The 21,381-nt window shown below is 33.5% G+C and overlaps 3 protein-coding genes and 1 pseudogene across 4 annotated transcripts; all 4 read right to left on the bottom strand.

Moving 5' to 3' along the window:
* Positions 1-163: 163 nt before the first annotated feature.
* On the bottom strand, positions 164-2,916 carry LOC113854356 (annotated as a pseudogene).
* Positions 2,917-4,134: 1,218 nt separating this feature from the next.
* On the bottom strand, positions 4,135-6,670 carry LOC113856095 (V-type proton ATPase subunit e1). The gene is made up of 4 exons (XM_027487765.1): positions 6,591-6,670; positions 6,291-6,432; positions 5,462-5,509; positions 4,135-4,422 (listed from the first exon to the last, which is right to left on the bottom strand). The coding sequence occupies exons 2-4, from the start codon at positions 6,386-6,388 to the stop codon at positions 4,356-4,358; spliced, it is 213 nt and encodes a 70-aa protein (XP_027343566.1). The 5' UTR covers positions 6,389-6,432; positions 6,591-6,670; the 3' UTR covers positions 4,135-4,355.
* An 837-nt stretch (positions 6,671-7,507) lies between these two features.
* Positions 7,508-10,291, bottom strand: LOC113855203 (cell division protein FtsZ homolog 1, chloroplastic-like). Its single transcript, XM_027486739.1, has 6 exons — positions 9,844-10,291; positions 9,355-9,454; positions 8,955-9,184; positions 8,518-8,685; positions 8,062-8,295; positions 7,508-7,938 (listed from the first exon to the last, which is right to left on the bottom strand). The coding sequence occupies exons 1-6, from the start codon at positions 10,087-10,089 to the stop codon at positions 7,669-7,671; spliced, it is 1,248 nt and encodes a 415-aa protein (XP_027342540.1). The 5' UTR covers positions 10,090-10,291; the 3' UTR covers positions 7,508-7,668.
* Positions 10,292-11,465: 1,174 nt separating this feature from the next.
* On the bottom strand, positions 11,466-19,721 carry LOC113854520 (transcription initiation factor TFIID subunit 6-like). 2 transcript variants are annotated; one of them, XM_027485535.1, is made up of 12 exons: positions 19,351-19,721; positions 17,433-17,519; positions 16,419-16,520; positions 16,212-16,320; positions 15,872-15,966; positions 15,652-15,789; positions 15,450-15,545; positions 15,048-15,172; positions 14,194-14,326; positions 13,458-13,583; positions 13,075-13,183; positions 11,466-12,076 (listed from the first exon to the last, which is right to left on the bottom strand). In XM_027485535.1, exons 1-12 carry the CDS (start codon positions 19,474-19,476, stop codon positions 11,712-11,714), a joined length of 1,611 nt encoding a protein of 536 aa, XP_027341336.1. In that variant the 5' UTR covers positions 19,477-19,721; the 3' UTR covers positions 11,466-11,711. The 2 variants fall into 2 exon arrangements, with proteins under 2 accessions (XP_027341336.1, XP_027341337.1); XM_027485536.1 differs by having other exon boundaries at positions 11,565-12,013; positions 19,351-19,592.
* Between the last annotated feature and the right edge of the window lie 1,660 nt (positions 19,722-21,381).

The following is a 21,381-nucleotide window of genomic DNA, read 5'->3' as shown; positions in this document are numbered from 1 at the left end:
AAACTCACTCAGCATATAAACAAGCCATGTCTTTGTTACAAAATGTGTCATCGCATGTGCCTAAAAAAGAAGTGTCCATAAAGGCTACAAAAGAAAGCTCCAATAAAGACAAAAGAAAGGTGCATATGCTATACACCATACTTGAAAAAAGGGCACCTGGTTCTCAGTGAGATGTAGGAAATATGCCCTTTTTGCGTTTTTTCAATGACTCGTAGAAAAAGGAAATGACTTAATTCTTCTCATTTGGAAGAGGGAGTTGAAGGGAGAGTACCAATGGCACACTTGTTTTCTTGGAAATGGGGCATGCAAGTGCTGCTAGTTGCTTGGTTATCCCTTCCATGATCAAAGAAAGAGCCCCAAAAGTGAGGCAGCTCTGTATAAGTGCTTCGGGTGCACCTAGATCAGTCATAATAATAATAATAAGATGCCTAAAAATTCTTAGATATGGAATTAAAAGTAAAATTTATTTTATAAAATGTAATATTATACTCCTCTTGTGAATTTTAATGTAATTTCAATGTAATTTTTGATAATTCAGTATTTAGAATATTTTTGCAAGACCCTAATAACGATTGAATTGTATTGTATGTCAATGTAGTATATTTGCTTTTTTAGTCCATAGTAATTTGGCAACATCTTAGAACACTTTTCATAACTTTTTTTTTTAATCTCTCCATTACATCACTATTTTTTTTTCCACACTTTTTTCTCTTCTCTTCCTTTCTTATTTATGTAAAACATATTGTGAAAATAAATAGTTATTGTCTTATTCATTCAATACAGTAGTACACCTCGTAATCTTTCCCAACCCACCAATTGGAGACAAAATTGTCTCTGCTCAGTGTTTACTCACATGTACAACAATGCAAAGACAAAATTTCATGTGTTCATGAGACGGGTTAGTCAAAATAGGTATGCCATTTATCCTTAATTCAAATTGGTGAGGTGGCCAACAAGTTAATAAAATTTTAAACCAAATATTGATAATTTACCAACTATTTTTTTACAGCATGCTGGTAATGCATAATAAGAACTTATTTATAATAAATTTTTATTAAAAATAACAACATATCACAAAAATATATATACTGAAAACATCAATACTACAATTTTAATAAATTTGACTATTTTTTAAAAAAATTTTAACATGTAATTGTCAATTATAAAAGATACCAGGAAAATTTATGGCAAGACCACTGCAACATCCAGCTACCCCAGCATTAATGGCTGCAGATGTGAAATGAATCATATATATCAGTGAGAACATATACAGCAAAACCATTTTGTGTAAAATGTTTCATACCATCATCATTTTCTCGAAGTCTTGCCATGACAACCAAACTTTCAACTCCAGATAAAATTGCAAAAGTCTAATGAGGTGAAGACAAAAGACAACTGATTATTAATGAATTAAAAGTAAGAACACAAATACTACTCTTCCTATTCATATGTCTAAAGAGATAAAAATTTACATAGATAAAAGAATTCAATAATTTTATTAAAGTAATTGCTAAAGTTATTAACAGACCCATTGAAAGCATCCTTCAGCATTAACAGAATTTTTTTACTAACCATTCATCGCTCAGAATTATTCAAATTCCTTGATGATAATCCTTTGCCAGCATTTTAAAGATAGCCTAGATACTTGAATATAACCTATCATTAAGTAAAGCAGAAAAATTAGTCCAAAAATCCATATTTCTAGTTACTTGTTAGGAAAACATAATACAGATTCAAAAGTTTAAATGATGTTATACCAACTCTCCATCTTCACTCATGGGTTACACCACAAAGTTTTGAAGATGAACTTCTCTACCAATAAATCCCTCCATTCCTTTTCCTCATTTAATTTTGTTAAATGAAGAAGCTCCGAATTAAATAATAAAGCCCCCTTGAGTATAAAATGTTTGCAAAAAATAAAAAAATAAAAAAAAATTAAAATATGAAACCAAAATATAAGAAGGATCATAATCTCCTCATGTTACATGACCCTCATATTCTGTATTTTTACAATTTTACTTAAACGAATAATTTTTTGTTTAAACAAAAATACAAAAATACATACACATAATAGTTTGTTCGCGATAAAAAATAAAAGATCCCTATCCAATATAAGAGTTATGTTGAGAATATTTTAAGTTGCAAATGTCTCAAAAATACACCACTAATTAAATCACCATATAATGCTATTTCTTTCTCTACGTGCTTAACAAAACTAAAAACTTCGTAGTTTAAACAATCAAAGATTATTATTAGTACAGACAAGAGGTTTCTTTGTAGTCTGTGTTAACGTAAATTTGGGGGGTTGCATTCCTGCAATATATCTTGTCTCAATTTAAAACAGAACAACATATACTACTAAGTTATAACTTATATTGAGGATGTCATAAAGCCAAGAAAGATCAATTTCAAATTGCAGACTCCATGTCGCTTATTTGACTAAATCCATCCTCCATCTTCCTCATCCCATAATCTCATGCCACAATAAAGAGTGAAAATCCAAGAAAGTTTGTATAGTAAGCAAGTAAGAGAATGATGAAGAGAAAACAAGAAACAAATGGGAAATACGTTGCATTAAACTAGCTCCCCGTTTGCAAGTATGTGTGTTTTGGAAACACGTTAAAAATCCTGTAAACGTCCATATAACGCAGAAACTATAACTATCAACGTTGAAATAAACATGGGTTTTAATCATCATACACATTTAAACGTGAATCCAAACATACTATGAATTTAACAAAGCACGTCACCATAGCCGAAAATGGACCCCATGATGGCACCACAAGCAGCGTTGGCAGCAAAGAGAAGAAGGCAAACGGTGGGAGGATAAGAGGGTGCATCAGGGCCTACAGCTTTTGTAGACTTGGGAGCAGAGTTGACATCACCAACCGGATTAGCCTTTGCATTTGAAGCCATCAGATTTAAGGATGGGAAATATTATGGTCTTGTATTTATTGGTACTATTAACGCCAATAACATGATCTATTCGAACAATGTACTAGTGAATATTGTTATTCACGAATCACGATGACAAATTACTTTTTATTTGAAAATGTAACATTTAATGATATCGTACATCTCTGATGTTTAACAAAATAGCTTAACCATTATTGTTAAGGAAATGATTAACAAAATTGAATTTAAATTACGTAACTGTTATCCTAATTAGTAAATTTATTTAGGTTAGATGCCAGGAAACACAAGGTTTCACTGACTATGGATTCTGCGTAATCATCATTGTTATTAAGGCGAATCAAATTCTTGAAAGCAAAGTTTTGTATAGAAACCAACGAAGAAAGATATTTTCCCTTTTTTTAAGGAAAAAATAATAATTTAAGCATAGGGTAAACCATGAGGATAGACAAGATATAACCATTCTGGTGCTGCTTTTAGAAATAGATTAGACAAAAGCGACCTCTTGACCTCTTCTTCCACATATGGGTTAGCATTTTCTTTGTCGCTGAGAAAGATTTAAGCATAGACGGTGGGAAGCTCAGTCTTCCGCTTAACATGGACTCTCTGCTAGATAAATATCAAAGAATATCTTCACCTCATGATAAGCTAAAATCAGCAACTGCTTCTGCTATGAAGTGAAGAAACTAATCTCCTCCTCTCATGTGAAAAACTCCCATAAAAAAATTAGATCCTCCCAAGTGACCACGAAGCTGACACTCTTACCAGCAGATCATTCTAGTTTAGATGAAAAAGAAGCAAATTTTGACATCGATATAGTATATTGGCATTTCGTATGTAAGATCTCTTTGTCTACCCCATAGCTTTGCTACTTCTGGAGCTGCATACTTCAACTTCATTCTTCGAGTCATACCAATGACTGTTGCTGTAGGCATGTTTACCTTTGCATCTGGTGCTGAATACTAAGTCACTTAAAAGGCATACTAAAACTATCCTTTTACCTTCGGTTAACAGTAATGTAATTAACAACTTTTCATTCATCTGGTAGTTAATGGGACTAGATCCATTCCTAAAGAAATTGTACACGAGAAGCGCAAGTGTTGCACAAACTTGAAGCCTTTTGATGAGAATTTTTTTTCTCTGAGAAAACATTTCTTTCATTAACTTATTTTTCACCAAAATACATATTTAATATCATTGTCCACGGGACATTTTTTGAATTTGAAATGAATGAGGATTAAATACAACATTTGTAACACGGCTAATGTCACGTAGCAATAGAAATCCAACTTAAAATGCCATTATCCAACAAGAAATACATACAGTTCCACCCTTAAAAAATACTGAACGACTCATGAGAGCAAAATCAAATTCTATCCAGCAGCCAATCCGTGATCCATTTTCTCTAACTTACAAGGAGCTACATCAGTCCACGCAGAGACTTATTCTCCCTCACTCAGTATAGGTACTATGAGTGGTTTCATCTGCGCCAGATATACAATCGCCCACCTGATAGAATGGAGGAAAGACCAAAGTGAGCCTTATGACAAAGAAGACACATGATTGGCTATTCACAAGCTATAATTACAGCTGAACTGATCGCAAATGTTTCATAATAATTTACAACTGTTCAAGGCATGAGTGTTTAGATTTTTGAAAATTATCGCAATGAAAGATCAGTGAAGATTGAATTTATTATCATGTAGACAAAAAACTTAGGCATGAAACATATTAAAAAAGAATATGAGCATTCCATATAAAGAGGCCAATCCCTCCCCCCCACACAAAACCAAAAAAATAAACCTTTAGAGACACACTATCAGACAGCATTCATCCATGAGGCCACACAACATTCCTCGAATCAAGTTCATCAAATTTTTTCACAAGGGTTTGAATATATGTTTGTATGTATGTACATAAGCTATTTATAATTTTCTCTTGTAAAATCCCAATACAGGATGTGCATACAAAACATAAGAATGAAAATGAGTAAATACGAAAGAAAAAGAAAATCTTCAAAGCAACTACTGATTCACAGACTACTTAGAGTTGGACACATTTTCAGTTACTAATATCACAATAGGGAACATTGTGGCTTAGTGGCCTCATTTTTGGGCCAATAAAACACAATGCCCTGTTTTTAAAAGAAGTATAGCATGAATGCTTGCATGCTCGGGTACAATTAATTACCTAAACTATCCCACTTTTACAGAACTCAGCTATTCTGCTTCAGTTACTGTTATTTTACGAGGGCTGCCATAGAGTACTGGTAATTTGACAATAACCTCACAAAAACTCACGTAGCAGTATCATGGTCAAAGATTTAAAGAATAGCTATAGAAATAAACAGCTTCAACAACATTAATTATGACTATGCGTCAGCCTTTGAGTAGTTATTTACACATGAGGCCACGTTCATTTAGTAATTTCTTCTTCGAATCAATAAATTCCTTATCAGGGGAACTAACATAGGTTCTATATGCCTTAATTCCTACTCATTCTAACTTGGTACAAAATAAAAGAAGAATGCCGATCAAACAACACTTACATCATCCAGCAGCAAATTGTAGCAGTAATAACCAAAGTTAGGTGAAATCTGCAACAGAATAAGAAGATTTTAGAAACATGTGAAAAAGAATGAAATACGCATTGTACAGAGAACAGCTGAAGAATGGAGACAACGAATATTCATGAGATTTGTGTGTGTGTGTGTGTGGGAGGGTTGGGCGCATCATGTGAACCGATGTATAAGTTTGTCAGAGCTAGATTGAGTCACCAAATAAATCTGATTACGTTGCATTATTAAACACAGCAAAAAGTTGGTATATATAGTTGATGACAGTATCAACAATTAATAAGAACAAGAATAGTTAAGGTGTTGAAGAAGCAGGCAATCACAAGCAATGCACCATCACATGCTGAACGAACTAATAATCCTATACATTCTTACCAGCTTTATATTTAAAAAATGATAGACAATTAACGTCTAGGAATTTCTTTTCCCAAAATACTGGTTAATGCATAGTCTTCCCAAGTGCCTCAATCATGTCTGACTATAAATGTATTTAATTCTATGCAAGACATCCTTAATCTAATTTGATAACCGGAAGTATTCTCAAAACATTAAATAAATGGTCGGTTGCACAATATTAGAAAACAAGAAAATACAATTCCCTAAATCATCCTTAAATTCTTCTGATTAAACCACTAAATGCAGCAACAAAACTCAACTGAAACACATGATGAGATAATCCATTTACATAATCTAATCAAATTTAGAGATTTTTCGAGTTCAGAAGCTCATAACTAAACAATTCAGGAAACAAGGAAACAGAAAAAAAAATAAAAAAATCGAAAGAGAATCAAAAGAAGTATACAGATTGGTAGAAGGCCCTCTGTTGCAGCAAATTCTGGTGCAAAGGCACGCGATGATCCCAATCACTATGAAGATTAGCGTCGTCACCAAGAAACCCATGTTGATTCGCCTCCTTCCAGATCCCGATCAGAGAAAACGAATTCCTAGCGCGAAATGAAGAAAATTATAAACAAAATGTAAAATGAGTAATTTTCGAGCGGAAACGGAACCCTATTTGAGGTGTTTGGTTGCCAAGAAAGAGAAGGAAAATGAGAGAAAGTGAAGACAGAAAAAAAAAAAGCGTTTGAATGTTGTTTGTTACCTCTGAACTCTGAAGCAGAGATCTCACGATGGTGTCGCTTGATCACCTTCCGCATATAGTGAAACGCGTCGTCGATTTTCTGATTCAGTACGAACTGGGCTCCGGCCCATATTGCGCTAAAGTACGACCTTTATGGCTAATTGGACTTTTCCATTATTTTCTTGTTAGCCCATATCCAATTAAGAGACTTGTATATGTTAGTGTTAATTATTAATTTATTAGCAATTCATCAAACATATAACATCCCCAACTTTAATTATTACCTTTTATAAGGAATTAATTAACAATATCGATGTTCAAATCATATTTAGCCCAATTTAGTACATTACGAGTCATTTAACGTTTTTTTAAATTGTCACTTACATTTGCATATACATTGTTGTAAGATTAATTTCTCAGGCATTTAAAATGCATTTGTAAGCCTCTAGATAATGTATGAAAATAGTTTATAACTCTTATAAGCTTTATTTTAAACAAAATTCTTAACATAACTTATCAAAATAAGCTCCTTTTAAATTTATTCTGAAAGGTTATAATAAATTTTATGCCTTCAAATATTAATATAATAAGAATTTATTAAATGAATATTTAATTAAGATACTTACCCTAGCATACCCTTATAATGGTACAAATATGAAGCCTTCTCAACAATTGTCTTGCACAAAATTTGAAGGTTGGTTTGGTCCTCCCATTGAGTGCATAACAATGAACCCTTTTTGGTTATTCTTATCACTTACCACCGCATTCCATCTTTGGTTATGCAATTCACACCTTTGAGTAGACCAGAATTTGCTATGGAAATGCATACACGTTAGCCCTGAGTTATAATTGCAGCTCCATCAACATGTAAAGTAACCTATATACATCCATTCCTTTGACAAAAATGCCGTTTCAGTGAGCTACAAGCAAGCCGTTTGTTACACTACAATCCTTGGTCATGTACTTGAAGGGGAAAAAAAAAGTTTGCAAAAACAGTCTCCGAATTCAAGAAAAGAGATCATCACCAGAATGATACCATAATTAAGCTTCATACAGCTGAATACTACAACCAAAAAAGAAGGGTAAAAGAACTAAGCAACTAAAAGAAGAGCTTTCGTGGAGGTCCTCGAGATGCAACTGTGGATGGAAAGTTTGAGGACTTGAGGGGTGGCGATGTTGTGTTACTTTCTTGGCCTCCAGGGACTCTGTCAAGTAGCTTCGCTGCCCTTGGATCTGTTAGTAGTGTCTTTTGGAACGACTGTGAGAAGCCGGTGGCGATGATTGTCACATGAATCTCCCCATTGTAGCGATCATCAACGACAGCCCCAAAAATAATATTGGCAGATGGATCAGCTAAACTCGTCACCACCTACAAAAGATTATGAAATGTAGAAAACAGTAAACACATGTTTGCAACAAATGCACGAGATCAAAGTGCAAAAGAAATGCTGAAAAGTTACTTCAACAGGTGCTATAAGGAGTTATGAAGTACCTGAGACACTCTATTCACTTCCTGCAAAGTTATGTCTTTTCCACCAGTAATATTATATACTACACCTGTAGCTGATTGAATAGATGATCCAATTAAAGGAGCCAATGTAGCCTGTTCTGCAGCTTCTTCTGCACGGTTTTTACTGGAGGAAACACCCACACCAAGCATTGCAGTTCCAGAGTCTTTCATCACAGCTTTTACATCAGCAAAATCCACATTTACAAGCCCAGGTATCTACAAAAAGACATAATGATTAATATCATCCAAATAAGTTGACATTGAATGTATTTGACATTAAATAAATTTCCAATTATGAAGGAGGAGCAATCACTCAAATGCCTTGGAAGGAGGTGGAGAATGATTCAGGCCTTTATTGTCCCCCACTCTCTCTTTGCAATCTACCAATCTAGTGGGATCCCAGATGAGGAAATATAAATAAATTGTTAATCAACTCACTGTTATGATGTCTGATATTCCTTGTACTCCTTGTCGTAGAACATCATCGGCAAGACGGAAAGCATCCTGAAGAGGTGTCTGCTCATCAGCCATGTCAAGCAGACGGTCATTCGGAATCACTATGAGAGTATCCACATTTTTCTGCAGTTTTTCAATGGCTTCCAGAGCCTGAAAGAATGACATCTAAACTTAACCTCTCAAAGTATCTTCTGTTCTTCACAGCATCACAATATAATAAACATCAAGCAATTGATGAAATACATTATCACAGTTTAGCCATAACAAAGATGGATATGATCAACCAATATGAATGGAAAATAAAAAGGAAATTCCAACTCTTTGAGCATTCTAAGGATAGCAGTATCAAGTAAAACCAAAAATAGCATCCATATATTGTATTAGTCATATTCTCAACTTAGAAAAGAAAAGACACTTGCCTGCAAGGATCTTTTCCGTCCCTCAAAGCTGAACGGATAGGTAACAACACCTACAGTCAAGTAACCTGCCTCTTTTGATATTCGAGCTACAACAGGGGCAGCACCAGACCCGGTGCCCCCACCCATGCCAGCAGTTACAAACACTAAATCTGAGCCACGAAGAGCATTAGCAATAGCTTCTTGTGATTCCTCAGCAGCTTGTTCCCCCAAAAGTGGATTCCCACCAGTACCTGCATCTCTATGAAGCAATTTGAATCAAATACCTGCATCTCTATGAAGCAATTTGAATCAAAGGACACATTGGAGTGAAGCCACACACACGCACACAAAAATCAAATTATATGAAAGTTACAATCAAGAACAAAGGAATCTCAGAGACAATAGAAGGAAAGTATCTGACCTAATCCACGAGTTAGCTGTTCTCCAATTTTGATAGGGTTCTCAGCAGCAGAATGCAACAGTGCTTGAGCATCGGTATTTATAGCATAAAATTCTACACCCTGATTAAAAAAACGTATCAGAATACAACATTAGCAATCACTACTTTGAAGTTCAGCAGCAAAACACCAACAATACAACAACAAAAAAGCCTTATTCAATTAAATAAATTCGACTACATAAATCACACAACGCTAATGGTAAAAAAAAGTTACACTGTCTTCAGTTCACCATGACACTGGCATGAATAAATTTTTTTTAACCATAATAAAAACTAAAAATATATCCCACCAAAAGAAGCAAGCCAACCAAACTCATCACAACTGTAAATAATTCATAAAATATTAAATAACAAAAATAAATGACCCAATAAGAAATCCGCCAAATGGGGTTCGAAAAAATAATTTAAAAAAGTTCATTTGTAATTACAAATGGTGAAGGAAAAACGCACGTGTAATCCGCAACCAATCATGCGGTTCACAGCATTGTTGCCACCGCCACCGACACCGACAACCTTAATCTTTGCGCTGTCAAGTGACGAGAAGGAGCAGGTCACGGACTCGAAATGACGTCGCAGGGGTTGGGAGGCGCTTGTTCTTTTTCTAGGGTTCGGAGAAACGCTGCTTCTGAAAATTGAAGTGGGGATGAAGGAGGAAGAGAGTAACTCGTTGGGGTTTGTGAGGGGAAGCATGGCCATTTTTCGTTCTTGTAGATGGTTTGGGGTTCTAGGGTTGGTTTTTCTACAATGCGGAATATGTTGAAGAATTGGGGGTTTAGGGTTTTAGGAGAAGATGAAGATTGAGTTCAGTTTTCATGTTGACGTTCATTTTGGAATTGGAAACGAATGAAAGATGAAAAGCCAAAACAAGTGTTTGCAGCGGTAGCAGTGACCTCTAAACTTTTCTGCATTTTCAATTTCTTTTCAAATTAATGAAATCACTTTAATTCATCATAAACCCTCAAATAATTAGATAAAACAATAATAACATAGGAATTCAAAGTAAAAAATATTTATAGGAGCTGAAAAAAAGTGATAAATTTAAGATTCAATAACTTATTAAAATCCTTCTTTTACAAAGGAAATTAATGAACCAATGAAACATCAAAAAAATTATTTATCGGTTATTTTTTAAAAGCATATGTAAAATATAAAAAAAATTAAAAACATTTAAGTTTGTTATGATGATTAATAATTTTTAAACATTTTTAATGACTATAAATATATAATTTTTGTCTCATTTAATTTAATTTTTAATAAGGTTTTGTTATCCTTTTTAAGTACTAATGAGGTATTTTTTTTATGCATGTCATGGTTTATTAAAGAATGTGTTAATTAATTTTTAAATTTATAATCTTCTACTGACTTTTTCAACCCGTGATAATGTAGCCCCGTTTGCTCGCCACCCAAAAAGAGTGCATGCAGAAGCTGATGAACGACGACGGTTGCCGCGCCGTCGACGGTTCTCCTAACGTCGGTTGTGGGCTCAGGAATCGATGAGGCAGAACGCGCTCGTCAAACACCCACTTAAATAGAACGCAAAAAATAGACATCATTAATGCTTAACCTCAGTTCTAAAGATCATTTTTTGAAAGTAAAAGATATTATATATTAAAAATTTTCTCAATTTAATAATTAGAAGGACAAAGAGTAGGAGGATTTAGAATTATCTTTTTCAAAAAGGTTCCAATTTAATCATGATTCTATTAATGCTAAGATGGTTAATAGAAATCCATGTCAGTATATGCTAATAGGTAAGAATAACTGTGTCTATGAATTTTTATTTTTTATTTTTTTTATGAATGTGAAGTGGGACTTCTCTCCTTCACCCTAATAATTGTCACCTTCCCTATGCTTTGGTCACCTTTCTAGCCGATGCTACCCAATAAAACTTGTAAAGCCACCCCCTCCTTTGTCTTTTACCTCCGTAACCCATCCCTCCCTAAAATGCCTTACCCAGAGACCATTTGAAAACATTATCCCTCATTACCATCACCTTGGAGCATCACAATCAATGCACTAACCACTAAAAAACCACCATTAGAATTGTACATTGGATGCATCAACAAATAATTGTCTAATTGGCATCGGACTAGCAATATCGTTAAAAGATAATATCAATGCTATATAAATCATCTTAGACTTGAGAAAAAAAAAAAACTTTTACATGGTTTTTCCATGAGTTAAAAAATTAAAGAAATTAAATACAGGTGATTTTCCACTCTCGCCAACGTTGTTTTATATTTGACACAAATCGACAGCTAGTCACAGTTTTACATGCACTCTTGCATGCAAAACAAACATCAGCAGTGCAACTAGTGCTACAAAAATATACATGCTTCAGGTTTTGGAACAAATGGCAACACCCTTTTGCCAAACAATTCATACACCGATGACAGCAAATGTCCTGCATCCATGTCCTCCTTCCAAGCTTGAGCAAGAGTGGAAGACACCTTCCTTTGCTGATCTCCAATCTCTCTCCCCAGCGCGTTGTCGTTGGATAATTGACGGCCCATTGATGATATGCCGACAGTGGGAACCCCCATCATGTTGGAAAATCCACCTGTTGAGCCTTGCATGTCAACTGACATGGAGTTCATTGGTACCACACCCCCAGGACCATCTGTTGCAAGTTTCTTCAATGGAGGTTGCTGCATTAGATTGTCTGTGCTGGCTTTACGTTTGCCTTCATTAATTGGAAAGTAAAGAATAAAGATAGAGCATAACTATCACATAATAAGCTTAAAGCAGCATTGGAATTATAGGATACATGGATGCAAAATGAGCCAGCTTATGATTGAAACCTTTTAAGTTATCCAAAGCAATAGTTGGGGAAGCACATTGAGAAACTCATGCTTTCAATGCAACTTCAATATATGAGTTGGGATTGTATCATGTGAGTGTGTAAGAAGGTCTAATTTTGACCATTTAGTATTGCATAAATGGTCAAAATTGATTTTACTTAAAACATAATCTTGACAATCCATTTTGATAGTAAGCTAAAACACAACTCTCCTCGCACTCTCAACTGATACAATTCTTATATATGTATAATTTTTAAAGTTATATATTTAGGGGGAGGGTAGGTTGGCCTAATTAATAGTCAGGTCATCCTAAGAGTGTTGAGATAGCTTACAGTACTTCCAGGTAAGTGTCCAATGAAAGTCCACCAGCAGGAGGGAACATCATATCTCAAAACATGAAAGTCCACCAGCAGGATTTTTTATTGAAGTATTTTATTTATTTCCACAAATAATCTTCTATTATACAGTATGACATTTCTACAGCTTTTATATATACTCCTTGTTAGTTTAGGGGACATCTAGAAGAGCTTATACAAAGCTTGTGAAAATTACTTAAATCTATCACAAACTTTTCTTAGCTTATTTAAATAAGTTTCATGGTAAAATTTATAAACATAAACGTTCATGTCATAAAAGCTTATTGAATAAATGATCATCTAATAATTACTTCTTTGTAGGGCGCTCAGTTTCCCACTGCTTTTCATCTACTATTTTGAGTTTAATAATAAATAAAATGTTTTCCATCATCAATCCTATCTCCCCTCCCCTTCCCCTAGTTTGTGTCTCTGATCGGATTAAAAGTTAACCTTGAGAGAGAGAGAGATGAATCTCTTACAGCAAACACCCTAAGGCATCCCAATGTAATAAAATAGAGTCATACCTGGTATCGCAATCATGGCTTTTCCAGTGCTTCTTGAACTAACAGTTGGAGGAGAGAGCAAACTGCTGAACTTTTTGACCTTCTCATGCATACATCGACCTACTGCATCCTGAAAAGTTAATTACTTCAGTAATCAGCTAAAGGGATGATAAGGGGAAACAGATTTATTGTGCATAATCAAAGGAAGGTATTCTATATAATTACATAAATTTGAATGCAATCTTAGTGTAAAGAGTTTTACAGTGTCATCCAACGAATTGTTACCACATCACATAACCAGACAAGTCGTCAAATTCAACGTGGCAACAAATAATTTGACAGAGTAAAATTGTTTTAGACTGACAGAGTGTCAAACTTAAACCCAATGAAAGATTACAACTCACCAACAAGGCCCCATAAACTTGCCAAGCTTCTTGCCTCTTCATTTCATTACTTTGCTTCTCAAGTTGCATTTCTGGCTCAAGAAGATGCAAATATGGCTCAAGATTTGGAAGTATAAGCAGGCGAACCTGCTCAAAGTGAGGGAGTATTATGCATTCATTAGCTGACACCGATACAACTAGAGATTCTAAATCACAAAGTGTAATCGTCGCCTGTGAACCCTGTTGAGATTGTGTAAATACTTTATTTTTAGAAAGTTAGGATAGAATAAAATCTGGTTTGAATCTGTCTAATTCTGATTTGATCTTTTCTTTATTTTCGCTTATTTAATTTATTTTATAATCTGATTGGGCAAGAAAAATTTCTCTGATTGATTCTTCCTCTGCCTATTTATTTTCTCTGTAATTCCTTGATTGAATAATGAAAATAGAAATCAGTCTCTTCTCCTAAACTAGAAACGCCAGAGGAAAAAAAGGAATATAATGCATGCAAAAAATTGAGAATGTAACATCATGTCTAACTTTTATTAATGGTTGATTAGAACTGAACAAATTGTAAAAGAATGCCCTGTCTGTATTGAAAACAATCATATCTAATCTAAAAAGGAAAAGTACACATGTCTTCAGTAAGTTATTATCTGCAAGAGATCATCAGAAAATTAATATGAAGTCAATTTCACAACCACAAGCCATCTATCAATCTACTAGGTTAATATTAAAATACTGAGGTTGAAGAGACCAGTCGTGATCCAAGAGCTGCTATTCCTTTAATTGCACCATAGTGTTGAGGCAGAGCTTTTGAAGGGTCCAAGAAAGAATGAAGAAATGTCTTTGTCACACGTGGCTGAAGATTGTGATAAACATGCCCAAATCTGTAAAATTCCAGATACATGGAACATAAAAACTCAAAAAATATAAATGATAAATACAAGCTGAGAATTTCTTATTCTTCTACGATTATTATTTTAATATGTTCACAACCAATGCAATGTCAAAAGGTGTAAGAAAACATTCATCCTTCATAAACCAAAGTATATGTAGTCTTAAATTATCCAGGAAAATTTTGGTATGCGTATCAATAATCCTTTTTTCTACTGTCTACAGCCTTTCAGAACACATGTTAACCGTGCAGTTAAACCAGAAGCAATCAAAGTCTCATAACATGATTTAGTAGCAGACCTTCTCATTGTTCTTTTTTGTACCATGGAATGCTTGAAATATATAATTGTAGAAATATGAATCAATTACCCACCCTAAAGAATGTTAAACTTGAAATATGAGAAAAATCAGAATACTATTTTCTGACGACAGATGATCTCCACTGTACGATGCTGATCACAATATACACAGGCTAGGGAATTAATGTTATCCTAGGAATTATGGGCAACAAATCTGAACCAATTAAAAGAAATATGGAACAACTGCCCTAATTACAAATAATGAGGAAATAAGTCTCCAAACCAAATCTTTACAAAATGTCAGAAAGAATGATATTAGTGCAGTTGCTGCAACAGTTATTAATGTTATCTTAATTAAATGAGCTCTACCATGGAAATTTATACTCTGATCATTCAACAGAAAGAAGTTTCACACCTTTGGCATATTGAAGCAACAAGATTAGCACTGAAGTTCCTAAGCTCCCAGTGATTATCAGATACTCTGTTTCCTATCCTTTTTGCAACAACGCAAGTAATTATAGGCGGCATCAATTGATGTAACTGGCAGGTTTTAACAAAAATATTATTAGGCAGAAATTAAAACCACAGAGACATTTTACTGTAGTAAATGCTCAAGTTTTAGAAAGGTATAACTTCCTTTTAATCAATTAATCTTTAACCCAAACATGACCAAAACTGCAGTAAGGTTTTTGTGCTTATTAATAAAATCACATATCAGTGATCAACCTCACAACCTCATGAGTGTTGTCATACATGACAAAAATAATCTGACGATGATATATAGATGCAAAGATATCTACAATAGCGTCATACTTACATAAAGTTCTATGTGTATGTGAGAATTTTGCAAAAGGCTCCGCACAAGGCGCATCAAGGCAAATAAAACAGTTAAATTATTTAAATTTTGTGCCACCTGAAATGACATGGGAAAAAAGATAAATATGAGTACTTATAGTCTATTTCAGTGAATAAATTAAGAAGTTTGACAAAAAATATCACTGACATAGACTAGTCAATACCTCATCAGCAACAAAGCGTGTAAAATAAGGAATCAAGGGATGGAGTCCTGAGTCTGTTGCCAAGCTAACCAATGCTCTTCTAAAAGGAATAGAGCCTGGCTTATGTAAAGTCAGCTCAATTATTTTTTCATAGTAAAGCTGTAGAAGAAATAAAGTTCATTAACATTGATAAAAATATATGAAACTTCTCAAAAGAGTACATTGCAAATAATGTGTATACCTGAAGCTCCCTTGTTATTACATGTTTAACAGGTAATTTAACATCAACAGGAAGCCCATCTTCCTTATATTCAGATTTTCTTATCTCAGAGGGAGCTGCAAGTAACATAGTGCAAGCAAAAATGTCAACATCAGGAAAATCAATTTTATTTTATTTTTACCATAAAATGAATACAAAATAGCATATTATCATACAAACAATAAGGTTGACCATGAAAACATGCAGGCTGGCTTGATAGATGAAAATTGGCCATAATATCGTACAAACAGTGAGGTTGATAAAAACACAGTACTAAGGAGTACGGAGGTTAGTTTTATCACACTTCTGTCAAGAAAAATACCTTCAACTGGAGCATTTTCTGGAATTGCAGGTTGGACACCTTCAATAGCCAACCAGTGACTGGTTATTGATGTATCAAGGGGTGCTTTCGGTAAAGGAGCTTCAATGAGCTATTCAAATCAGGAAAAGAAATGTGAGAATATCATATCAGGAAGCAAAAACTGTGTTTATCAGAAAAGCAATCCTGAAGTACATAGAAATTTCTTACATCTTTGATATCCACATCTTTATCATCAATGTAGAACAAATCCTTGTGTCCAGCAGCCCTTTTAAACCGCACAGGATCATTTGAGGTGAAACCATATAGCGGCTGATACACAAATAAAAACATAAGCAAAATGAAAACAAAAACAACACAATGCAATAATAGCAATAACAACCAAGTCTCACTAGATGAAAATGACTATATGAATCGAACAACACCATAACATTTTGCCATAAATCAAAACAGAACAAAGAAATTTCAGAGTTACAATTTTGGCTTAAATATGTTTTTAATTTCTCAAAATATACTTAATTTTAATTTGATCCCTATAAAATTATTCTTTTTGTTTTAATTCCTACATTTTTTAGATTTGTTGGTTTTGGTCCCTCTCATTGATGTGACTCCAACAAAAAATGGCGCATAGCACAAAAACATTGACACATGACTACATTTGAGTTAGTCACATCATCCTTTAACACTAATTAATGACTAAAATCAATTATTTTAAAAAAAGTGGAGACAAACAAAACAAATTATGAGGGACCAAAAGCACATTTAACCCTAAAATTTTTAACAAACTGGGGCAGACTGGACATGGTGATAAATATTTCAGGCACACATAAACACAATTCACACAGAGAAGTGTTTCCCATTTTAGGAGTTTCAAAGAAATATCTACATATGAATGTGGCATTCTACTTCTACAATGACTACCCTCATATGCCTATACCACAAGAGACATACCATCCTCAATGACAATTTAGTGCCTTTTCATAGATACACTATCAAAGTTAAACTGATTTGCACACAACAACAACAACAACCAAGCCTTATCATACTAAGTGAGGTCAGCTACCCATTAATGACTTTCACATGTGACTTTAAAATATTGTTTACAAAGTAAAAACAACATATGCTACCTTGAAAACCCATCTTATCCAATTCACACGTTTCAAAAATATATCATGTAATCAAATTCTAAAAGCAAAGTAACATATCAAAAGTAAAGCACACTACCTCTAAATTTCTCAATGCAAGAGCACTATCCACATCATCTGTAGTGAGAAACGTTCTCATTGAGTGGCGCATGCATTTTATTGACTCCTGTTCAATTTTTAAAAAAAGCCCATCTGTTCATCAGCCAAACTCAAGTAATAGTAGTATAACAAATCTATGCAGGGACTTTCACACTGACACTCCGAATGGCTAATGTCCCAAATATAGGACATCACATACATACACACACATAAAAGAAAAAGTGAAAAACTAAAATGAAACGAAATGAAATATGAGCAAAATAAGAAAAGATTTAAATCAATAATTAATATTTTGTACATTCTTGAATATTCACTTTTTTCCTTATGATAATGAGTCTCACAAAATAAGTAAGACATTGTTTTTTTTAATCTTTCATATAATAAACTGACTTTTTCTAAAATTTAAAAAAATGAAAGTTTTTTTCAGAATTACTAGTGTGTCTATTCTTATAAAGATGTCAGCTCGTCCAATTGTATGGAAGCATCACTCAAGTGTCTGAGTCAATAAAAAGTAATTTTTTAACTAAAGACCTAAAAATGAGTGTTTGACACATGTCAGGCAGGTGTTGGTATGAAAAAGGTGACCAACAACACAACACTTCAAACAAGTGATGTGTTTGTGCTTCATACATAACAACAATGAAAGGAATATATCAAATACTATAAACTGATACAACCCTTTTAGCATGCTCAAACATTCCAACCACTCATTAATGGAATTTTATTCATATTGATCTGGGGCAACGCCCAGAACAGCCGCAAGCATGAAGCCCACCGACATTGTCACAAGGACAACTCATAGGGGCCATCACCAATGACAGCCCAACAAGTGCCTGGACACCAACCCGACCTGGTCCACACGAATAATTGTGGCCCTCTCACCCTAGGTTGTGTTCCACTGCACCAAAGTGAGAGGCGCAATTGTATCAAACCCAGCCATAAACACCTCAACACAACTCCATCTCCTTGTTAACTGCAAGGTTCACAAAAGTACACCTAATCCCCTCAACAAGGATAGATCCTCCTGTCCCAGAATGGGCACATCTAATTTTGGCTATACTATTACTCACTTACGTCACTGTCACATATACAAAGGAGGAAAAGGGCAAATATGGAAAATGACAAGGAGGCTAAAGCTGCGGCATCATTAAGTGGTCAGGTGACAGCGGATCCATTAGTTGTGTGTACGAACGAGTGAGAGAAGCAAAATAACGAATTCACGGTAGAGAGACTATGTGTGAGGTGGATGATGGTATATACACAGTTAGTTAGAGGAGGGAAGAGTATGGGAAAATTGATTCTGTTTTCGCTTCTCTCTGATTGTTTCTTTCTTCACTCTTTTCTCTGTATCTGCCACTAATTCCTTTTGGAGACAACCCTTCATTGTAAGAAACTCAGGATTCAACAATACTTATAGAGAAAATTCCATACTCACTCTTCTTGTTCACATTACACATTACAGTCACCTCCCCTCATGAGGTCACCAAAATAGGATTCCCACCTAATCCAGATACACCCTAGAGTGTTTCTATAAATAAAGAGGGCAAACCATGCTCAGCTACGTAAATACTTACTCACTCGGGCACTAGAGTGTTTCTTGCATGAACACCTCTTCACCTCACTACTCACACGTTTCAACCACAAGCATCACTATGACCTCCACACCAGAACAGTCACGCCACCCTCCGAGGTCAACCAACTGAACACATTTTTCAAATATACAAGTTCTCACGTAACATTGAAAGTGGGTCTTATCATTAATCTAAATCGGCTATTAAAAGTTTGCGTTTTCAAAACCAGATTATTGCATTACAACGAAAACCCACCAAGCGAGTGATAAAGTACACACGGAAAATTCAAAATTGCAGAAAAGGGTGTAAGAAGGTGCTGATACGAACCTGCATGATTTCTCGAATTCGATACTCAAGATCGGGAGCGAGAGCGAGGGCAACATCGGGGGATAAATTGGTGATGCCAATGCTCTGTGCAATGACTTCAATTGTTTCCTTTGGCACCGAACTCATCTTGATTTCAATTGAACATCAAATTTTGATATTTCAGCATTCAATAAATCACGCTTAGGTTAACGCAGTGGGGGTGATGATTGTGGTAATGGCATAACAACAATTTGCAGAACAAGGGTTTGAATTAACACAGAAATATTATATCACCGTAACTAAGAGACGAAGACTTTGCACGGTTTTTCACTTTTTCTCATGAGTCAATGAGTCACGAATCAAAGGCTGAGATTAATCTCGTTCTCATACCTAGGTTGAGTTTCCAAGTAATACCGCCTTAATATACTTTTTTTTTTCACATTTTCTATTATTAAATAAAGGTTGTTAAAAGTTTATTCTAGTCACATAAATTTTATTTTCATTTAAAAAAAAGGGTTAACCATAAAAATATATTTTTATCATTTTTATTTGATATTGCAGTACATTATAGAACTTTAAAATGGCTTAGGAGGCATTTTAAGAAATTAAAAGATTTAATTTTATGATATAATTATTTTAAATTTCTTTTGATAAAAAAATTTTTATTTACAAAAAAATGTTAAGATTAAATTTTCATAATTTTTAAATATGTAAAAATATTAATATTGATTTCCATAATTAATGGATTAAGCAGCAAGTTGTAGATGACCTGAAAAATATTAATTTTTTGACCCATATCCATAAGAAGAAATTAATTACTTTTAAATTAAAAATACAATTTAAGAAAATAAAAATAATCAAGTTTTGAATAGAATAGAGTTCAAAGTTGTTTATTATTTGAGTTGAAATGTTATGCAATACAAAATTTATACATTTGTTGATATTTAAATTTATAAAAATAATATTTGTTAAGTGATGAATGACCATTTTTTCAAAATAAACTGAATGAAATACATGTTATAAATTACATGGTCATTATTAAGTCTAAATTTTATTACTTTATTATTTAAAATTTTAATTTTGTTAAACTCAGCTCTTGAGGTTGAATAGTTTAAACAATTATAAATATAATTTTTTTATGAAAAAAATACACATTTATCATATCAAAGCTATAAAAATACAATAATTGTTTCTCTTTTTAATAAAAATTTATTATTATTAGTTATTTATCTTCAACACTTAAACAAAATCCTTAAAATTTTATTTAACTACATGCATGAATTATATGTCACTAACATGTCAATTTGAGTGAACAAAATACATGAATCTGTTAGAATTTCCCTTCACTATTTTGTGTATATTTTTTATTATTTAATTGAGGGAAAATCAAGTTTCAGCTTAAAAGTTAGTATATAAATTATTTATTCTATATTATAAATAAGTTATATGATAGTGTTTATTATATTTTATAAAATGATGCGTCATCGGGATTTTATTAATTATATTTACAAATATGCCCGTTCATCTTTGAGTTTAGCATATACTTCTGTGAAGAGTAGAAGCAATCCTTATGTTTAAATATTTGAGTATAATACAGTGTTTATTAATCTATTTTAGTTATTCCAATTAAACTTGTCACAATTGCATATTAGACATGTTTACGTATTTTTATCTTCTTCTCTTTTTGTCGTTAAGGACAAATTTTAAGTATTTTAAGATATGTTTTTGTTGATTGAATTTGAAAGGGATAAGTTGGGTATAGTTATGTATACAAAAAAAAAAGTTTGTTACAATTGAATCATTTTTCTATGGTCTAATTGACCTCAAATATTCAAATCAACTCAAAGTTTGATTCATATTTAATGGATCATAGGTCATCATTTACTTTAATGTAATTAATTATAATCTTTAAGTGAACCTAATTTTTTGGCATGTTTAAACGCAATTACAAACGTGTTATTAGTTGGAATGAAGTTAGATTAGTTAAATTCAAAAGTTCAATTGAATTAGAACCCAAAAGTTAACTAAACAACACTAGAACAACTTCTACAG

This window comes from Abrus precatorius, unplaced genomic scaffold (assembly GCF_003935025.1).
Source record: "Abrus precatorius isolate BTA unplaced genomic scaffold, Abrus_2018 Scaffold11, whole genome shotgun sequence".
Classification (NCBI taxonomy): domain Eukaryota; kingdom Viridiplantae; phylum Streptophyta; class Magnoliopsida; order Fabales; family Fabaceae; genus Abrus; species Abrus precatorius.
Note: the sequence above shows the minus strand (reverse complement) of the source record. Positions and strands in the feature narration are given on the sequence as shown.

Coding starts and splice junctions, on each gene's coding strand:
- LOC113856095 (XM_027487765.1), bottom strand. CDS start 6,388: ATGGGTTTCTTGGTGACGACGCTAATCTTCATAGTGATTGGGATCATC. Junction 5,510..6,290: donor AGAGGGCCTTCTACCAATCT/GTATACTTCTTT, acceptor ATTCTGTTGCAG/ATTTCACCTAACTTTGGTTA. Junction 4,423..5,461: donor ACAATTTGCTGCTGGATGAT/GTAAGTGTTGTT, acceptor CCATTCTATCAG/GTGGGCGATTGTATATCTGG.
- LOC113855203 (XM_027486739.1), bottom strand. CDS start 10,089: ATGGCCATGCTTCCCCTCACAAACCCCAACGAGTTACTCTCTTCCTCC. Junction 9,185..9,354: donor ACAGCTAACTCGTGGATTAG/GTCAGATACTTT, acceptor ATAGAGATGCAG/GTACTGGTGGGAATCCACTT. Junction 8,686..8,954: donor GACGGAAAAGATCCTTGCAG/GCAAGTGTCTTT, acceptor TCATTCTTTCAG/GCTCTGGAAGCCATTGAAAA.
- LOC113854520 (XM_027485535.1), bottom strand. CDS start 19,476: ATGAGTTCGGTGCCAAAGGAAACAATTGAAGTCATTGCACAGAGCATT. Junction 15,546..15,651: donor CACGCTTTGTTGCTGATGAG/GTATTGACTAGT, acceptor ATGTCATTTCAG/GTGGCACAAAATTTAAATAA. Junction 13,184..13,457: donor AAGTTTATGGGGCCTTGTTG/GTGAGTTGTAAT, acceptor TTAACTTTTCAG/GATGCAGTAGGTCGATGTAT.